This window comes from Cebus imitator, unplaced genomic scaffold (assembly GCF_001604975.1).
Source record: "Cebus imitator isolate Cc_AM_T3 unplaced genomic scaffold, Cebus_imitator-1.0 Scaffold110, whole genome shotgun sequence".
Lineage (NCBI taxonomy): Eukaryota > Metazoa > Chordata > Mammalia > Primates > Cebidae > Cebus > Cebus imitator.
The window spans coordinates 3,010,314-3,018,113 of record NW_016107425.1 but is presented as its reverse complement, the minus strand read 5'-3'; the positions used below and the strand labels follow the sequence as shown (position 1 = coordinate 3,018,113).

Below are 7,800 nucleotides of genomic sequence, written 5' to 3'. Positions count from 1 at the left end.
TGTCATCTCACTGCAACCTCTGCCTCCTGGACTCAAGCAATTCTCCTGCCTCAGCCTCCCGAGTAGCTGGGACTACAGGCGTGCACCACCATGCCCAGCTATTTTTTTTTTTTAAGGAAATGGGAAATCTGGATTTCTTCTTTGTGAATTTTCCCAATTTTAAAAGGGTGACATTATTTCAAAATAAAAGGGAAAAAATGCTCTCTTTAGACCCAACACCTCTGTGGGCCACCTCCATTTCATGCATCACTGGGTAGGGCCTCTGGTCTAACAGGATACTTGGAATGGCAGAACCAGACCTTGGCCCAACTGGGATTCTTCCCACACAGTACACTGCTTTCTGCAGTCTGGTTGCTCCTGCTAGATCCATACACCACTCCCAAAGACAATTAGAATGCCATCTGCACTATGGGTGAAGGGGAGTGTTGCAGGTCTGAATACAGAAAAACAGAGAGAAGGCACAAATGGCCCTCCCCCCGTGAGAAGAAACTCATCAGTATAATTGTTACATATAAATAATAGCACAGTGAACTGCAGAACACATTGTGTTTCATCTCCTCCGCTTCTCACTGGCAGTGTACTCTACATGTACAATATACTGTAATTACATTGTACACATTCCCACAGTGTTTGTGAATCTATTCCTATAGCTTTATCTATAGATTGTTGACTTCAGAGCTGAGCAGCTGTTGTTTACCAGCAGTTACTGATAACTTCAACAAATGCAGTGGAGTTTTTCTTTTTAAATAAATTTTCCCCTTGGCTTCTCTAGGAGAAGACATAGAAGAACGCAGGATTTACTTCCAAAGAGGCTCATAGAACAAGTACATTATTTTGTGGTTCTTGAACCTCACTGAAAACCTTCTTAAGGCTATAAACCCCCTCAGGCACACAAGATTTGGCATATAATTTCAGGGTCTCCTTTTGTCCCCACTTCTGAAAGTCCATGGATTTGGGATTGTAAACTCCTGGTGTAACTGGTGCCACTTAGCTATTCTTGCTTTCACTTGTTCAACTGCTTTATAATCAATCACATCTTTAAACACAAATTAATAGATGAAAACATATGAGACTCTTTAATTCTGGCAGAATTTATATAGGAATAGTTGATGATATACAAGACTATTCTCATTTTGGAAGTCAGAGAAGGCACAATCATTTGACGAATCAGTTGCTTCCCAAATCAAGATCATTTTTCCTCCCTATTCATTTTTAAAAAATGAACATTTAGTAGTTCTCGTGTCTCATGTTAGCAAACCTGGCTGTGAGCCAGTCCTGTACTAGGAAGAGCAAACAGCTCTGACTAATAAAACAAGAACATCTTAGCCTTTTAGCACGGGGTTTATTGGAGGAGATGATACTGGTAGCCTCGGATTCCTGTCTATGTCATATTATCATGTTGGGTTAATGAGACAAATTTTTCAAGTGACTCATACAATGAGCTTAGCAAAAACCTTTAGCGTTCACCTCCTCATTTCCAGACCCGACTGAGGGAGCCAAGCTCCACCCCCACCACCAAAGTCCCAGCCCAGAAGAAACAGTAGCACTGGTCTAGTGTGACCATCTGGTGCTATGATGCAACCTAACTCCCAACAGACTAAAATTGTTATTTATTATTAGTAATCGTTTTATGTTAAAGTATTATACCAGTTCTTGTGAAATATGTTCAGATTTTAAAGGAGCACCTCAAATTCATGTGGGAATACTAGAAATACAATCTGAAATCCTGTTATGGGACCTTTTACAAATGTGCTATAAACATTAATGCATTCTTGCAACACCCTGAAAAACAATAAATATTATCTTTCCTAGTTTATAAATGACTGAACTGAGTCATCAAGGGTTGATGTGAGTTTCTCAACATGAAGCAATGAGTCATAAGGAGAGTTGGTTTGAGGCAGGATTTGTTAACAGTTGTGCTTGAGCTGTCTCCAGCCACAATGGATAGCGCAAATTAATTCTCTTTAATAAATTCATTCACAAAATAATATTCCTATGGTTATTTTCTAGCTTCACAACAATGTAAACATTTTCTAGTTTTACAACAGCCAAAAAAAAAAATCTTTAAACTCAAGGCCCCATGAATTTGGAATTCATGGTCCAAAGTGCTTCTGACACAGTCAGATAGTGCCCAGGTCCTAGGATGTCTCAATGGCCTCATTAAGAAGACCTTAATCACCAACATCTACAGTGTAAGAGGTGGCAGCATTTAACTTACTGAAGGGTTGGCTCCTGTAGTATCTCACTGTTCTGGCTGTATTTGCAATCATGCGCTAAAAGGAACGTAGGAAAAAGAAAGAAATTCAAGTAAGTATAGAGTCCAATCCAAAAAGGAAAACAAATCATTACTGATTTCTGCAATACTTGGTACCATGAGAAATAACACTTTCTGTTGACTATCTGAAGGCAACTAGCTGATGTATAACTTGTTTAATTATTTCAAAGGGGTACCCACACACATACAAAGCATTTTCAGGTAAGGAATATTAATGGCATAACTCTCATAATTGTTGGCACATTCCCCATGATGTAAAAAGCATCGATTATGTCTGAGCCCAGACATTAATGCTTAGGAATAGTTTTCACTGTCCTTTCTTGAGGTAGCCATGAATTTGTGAGAGAATTTGTAACTATCCTAAATTTGGAGAAGGGTTAGCTTGCCAAGCTGCTCACAGTAAATAAGACTCACTAATGAGGTATGAGATTATATTGACGGAACAGCAAGTCAAAATATTCTACCTTTATATTTTTGCTACACACTCCATATTACTGACCTCTCTAGTCTTCCAGCAGAAGTTTGTATTTTAATGTTAATCTTAATCATTTGATTCCCTCCTTCCCTCCTTTCTTCTTCCTTTCTGATTATAACACTAAAACATACACATTTTAGAAATTCAGAAAATGTTAAGAGCAAAGCAAAAATCACTTAGAATATTACTTCACAGAGTAATCTTGTTAATATTTTGTTATATAATCTTCTTATAATTTAAGAAAATATAAAATCATATTTTTCAAAAAATTTGAATTCAGATAGTACATACATATTTAATTTTGATTTGAAAATTTGCACATTACATTGTGACTATTTTCCACTCCACCTGCATCTTACAACATTCAAAAAATAAGCATGTATTCAACCAAATGGACAGATTTTAATTTATTTGACCTTTTACAATTTTGTCACTAAGTGATCATCTTAATTTCTTTGTAAAGTTTTGGTTGCCATAAAGACTTAAAAGGGAATCTTTTGTGCTGAGCTCAATTAAAAATGAAAGAAAAGAGAAAAGAAAATTAACAGAAACAGATTCCTATCCCCTGGGGAAAAACACTGATGAGACCTACGCTCCATTTCTTAGCCAGAATGTCATGGTATTTGAACGGTAGCTGGTACTCCTGGTCACATTGTATATTTCAGGACACCTTACTGCTTAGGCTGTAAAGGGGGTCCCATAGAGATAATGGATTCATTACAACACTAGCAGAAAATTGATAAGGCTCCACCGAGGGAAAGAGACTCCCTGATCTCTGAGCAGCTATGGAATTCCAGTCATCCCTTTCTTCTCTCATGGACCCTTGGCTTGCCAAAGGGTACAAAAATGACTTTGAGAAAGCTTGCATAGCATAAAAAAGTCATAGAAGAGTCAAGGCCTTACAAATATATTATCTGCCAGCATCCTAATACCTCACCGAATACTCCTGCTTTGAGGATTCTAGCAAGCCTGAAGTGACATGTGCCTGCATTGGAGGATTTCTCACACACAAAGAGGCAATCAGAAAAGTTAGAACTTCACTATCGAAGATCCCAAAAACTGACACGTCCATCTGTTAATCAGCATGAGAAATATATCACAAATACCTCTAAGAAAATGTAACATACAATGTATAATTAGCCCCTGATGTATGGAGCCTTGAAATAAATAGTAACTATCATAACTTCCCTGCTAATTTACTTTTAAGTTGTTTTTTCACTTCTCTTAAAGGCTTTGCATCTGAAGGGCACAAGTATATTCCATGCAGAATTATTGTTATTCTTCAGATATTGAATGGAGTGTAATTACCGAAAACCCTGGGAAATGCTGCCAGTATGCCCCTCTGAAGAATAATAAAACAATTAGCAGGGGTCAGAAACCTCTTCCTATACTATTTTGTAGGGAGTAATTGTTCTGCTTTTTTAGTTTTGAAAGGTAAAACATTTCATTCTGACTTTGGTTTTATGCTACTCTTTACAGCTATACTCTGAGGCTTCATAATTTTTAGCTCATTATGTAGTTTAAAATGTGAGAACAATTGTTTAAATCAGTAATTTCCAGCCCTGAAGTTCATTTTACCTTTCTAAATCTTTGATTAATTTTAACAATGGTTTTAATTTTGACATATCCTTTTTAATCGTTCTCAAAGATAACTTGAGTTTAACTTTGAAATCCAAATCCGGCTTTACAACGAGGTCCATTCTTTTCCTTTGTGAGGTCCGGACAATGATGTTTAATGGTGTGAACTCACAGTTATGATGTGTAAGCCTAACTAGCATTGCTGGACACTGCATAGTTACAAATGCTTTCACAAGGCCAAAGAAAGGTTAACTTAATATTTTAACTTCACCTTTTTTGCATCCATTAACACATGTAATATTAAACAGTTACTGACAACTACACTCAGCTACAAGGCACTCTCCTGGGTTGCTAAAAAGACTTCCAGAGTCACCCCCTTGAACCATCTCCAGAGTGCACAATGCCTTCTGCAGTCTGCCTATAAACAGTGGCTCTTCCACTGCTTGAATGTAACCAGCAATGAGGAACTCAGTACCTCCAAAAATAGCATCTATTTTTAGACATCTCTGATTATCAGAAACTTCTCATTTTGAGTTAAAGTCTTTCTCCCTTTACTTTTTGCTGATTGATCCATGGAGCTCATAATGCATTTGCATAAGACACTCCCGCCAGCACCATGACAGTTTACAAACGGCAGGGTAATGACCCAACAACAAACACATTTAATTTCTTTTTAACAGGACAAGTCTTCAAATTCTTGAATATAACTATTATGGATATCTTTGCACCCCCAGATCTTTTCTTGTTCAGCCTAAATATTCCCGGTGACTTCAACAATTCTTCGTAAGACAGTTTTGGATCTCTTCCCAACAGCCTCTAGTATGGTTCCCTAGACTAAACAAATTGTAAAGTGCAGAGAAACTATGATCTTCTTTCTCTCCTTGATCTAGATGATGCTATACTGAGTCTACAGTTAAAAAAAGTCATCCCACTGACATCTGTTGAAGTCGTCATGAATTAAACCTCTCAGCCTCCTTCGTTGAGTTGCTGTGCAGATGCAGCTCTCTGCTCTATGTATGTACAGTTGATTTCCTGAACCAGAGTGGAGGATTTTAAAAACGAAAAACCATCTAGTTAGAGTCTATCTTTCCACAAACTTCAGCCAATGATATTTTTGATGGCAGACAGCTGGTTATTCATTGGTGTTCGCAGTCTAGCCTGGCAGAAACTAAGGTTAGAGAGATACAAGCGTCATTATCCAACTGCTGCAGTAGGGGTGAAACCAAAAATTACACCCTATGCTTCACAGTCCTGCCAGAGCAGGTTGGCCTGCCTGGAGGCGGTCAGGCAGCTTTCTGTAATGCCAGGCCTGGGGAATGCCTGATTACTCCAAAGCACAGATTCTCATCTTTTTTTCCATGGTAGCCAACCTGTGGTTTACAACACATTCCCATGAGCAAATAGCTCATTAAGACAGGGATTGATAATTCAGGAGTAAATGTGGGGCAAACATACTCCTTTAGAAGGCATGTAGGAGGCTGCCTCTGGATCTGTGTAGGTGGACAAATTGAACCCCCTGTCGCCACACTTAAACTGATGTTTCTTGGGACTAATCCTAAGTACAGGGCTTCGGAGCTGATGTGCAAAAATGAATATGTCCCTACAGTTCGTGGCCTACAGGGCTTAGAGTTGGGTCCAACTGAAAGCTGATAAATTCCCCTCAGGAATGCACTTGAGGAGGGAAGGCAAAAAGGAAAAGGGAGGTGGTGAGTGAAGAACTCCATGACTATCTCATGTGTCTGTTTTTCCTTAGAGCTGAAAGCAGAGTGGCCCAGAAGCCAATGTCCTTCCTGGGGCCTGTGTTGCAGAGTGGAGGTAGAAGCTCAGCAGGACGTGTTTTCCCAGCCTCTGTCACCACCCTTCTGATGTAGCAAAGAAACCAGCGCCAGCCAGCTAGGACTAGGAATTATGATGCACTTGCATAATCCACTCCCTCTGGCACCATGACAGTTTACAAATGCCATGGCAATGACCAGAGGAAGTTACCTTGGATGGTTCCAGGAACTCCTGGTCCCTTTTCTAGAAAGTGTGTGAAAAACCTGCCCCTTAGTTAGCGTACTTAGAGTGGGTACAAATAGAGCCGGCCAGCACTCCGTGAGTGCTACTCTGCCTATGAGATAGTGCGGCTCTGTCCGTAGAGGAGCTGCTTTACTGTATACTGTTCCTCTCATGAACTTGCTTTCTTTCATTGTCAGCTCGCTCTTAAATTCCTACCTTAAGAAAGCCAAGAGTCCTCCCCAGCTGAGCCCCAATTTGGGTGTCTGCCTGCATCAGAGTGACCAGTACAAAGACATTATCCAGAGGAAGGGGTGACCACTGTCTGCACCTCAGCCTGGCACAAGCCAGGGGCTCTGAGGCCAGCATCCCAAACATAAGTTTCCCTCAAGCTTTGATGCAGGAAATTTCCCTTGAGTCTGGCAAGGCATCAGAGGTACTTTGTTCTCAGACTAGGCCTTTGTGGCCTGGCTCTAGTCACCCTCCTGTGGTGTCTTCCCCTGAGGAGCAGGCCGGCCAAGTTCCACCTTCACTCCCACCCACAGAGGACATAGCCTTCTAGGACTTTGTGCCCTCGTTTAAGTTCCCCTTTTGCTCTCCCATTGCGGAAGAGAAGACTTAATTCTTCAAGTCAGACGGGCAGGCCCTCCAGGCCACGCCTCCTCACTGCTGCCACGCTAGGACCTCCGGCTCCCAGACAGCAGCCACAAGAGCCTCCCTCTTGGCCTATTCTGCCTCTGCTCAGATCCCTCCCAAAGCGGCTCCTCACTGTCAGGCCTCTTTTAAATGCCTACCCTCGACAGTTTTAATCTTTCCCTCTGTTGCCCCTTAAGATCTTTACCATCTTTGCTCATTATGTTTGCCAGATTGCTTTTTCTTGTATTTCTGCCTCTACTGATTTGATTCTGTCTCCAGCCCTATGCCTACCAAATATAGGATCTCTGTGAATTACTCCTCGTTTAGCATGGGTCAAACCACATTTATACCATTTGATTATTTCACTCAGACCTCCACATATTTGGGACAATAATTTTTTTTTCACAAGATCCAGAAATATACAGTGTCTCACCTAACAAAGATTGTGCCTGTGATTGCAAACAAATGAAGTACACTGTGAGGATCGGCGATAAAAGGGAACTGAAGGGGAAGCAGCCTTCACTGTCTGCTTCATTGAGGAGAAGCCCTGAGTCCTGTCCCTATAGATCTTTAATATCCAAGGGGTGTGTGACAAACAGATACACATGTGACACATGCATGATGCTCATGGTATATGGTACATATGACCATGGGTGTGGGAATAAGGCAGTTCAGGTGCTTGTCCAGACACATGTAGAGTATGTGTACCTCTATATACTCAGGGAGGGACACTGGAGGACACGCACAGCACCACAGGGAGGAGGGGGCACAGAATAACATCCCGTTAGGAACAGAAGGCTAAGGGAAAGTCATCTTTTTTTTTTTTTTTTTTTTTTTTTTT

At 40.6% G+C, this 7,800-nt stretch overlaps 1 protein-coding gene across 6 annotated transcripts in view; it reads right to left on the bottom strand.

Moving 5' to 3' along the window:
• RAPGEF4 (Rap guanine nucleotide exchange factor 4) overlaps positions 1–7,800 on the bottom strand; it is a 323,726-nt gene that overhangs the window by 2,169 nt on the left and 313,757 nt on the right. For all 6 annotated transcript variants that reach the window (XM_017538228.1, XM_017538229.2, XM_017538230.2 and 3 more), the window contains one exon: positions 2,219–2,273. In XM_017538228.1, the coding sequence (XP_017393717.1) occupies positions 2,219–2,273 (55 nt within the window). The remainder of the gene's footprint in view (positions 1–2,218; positions 2,274–7,800) is intronic.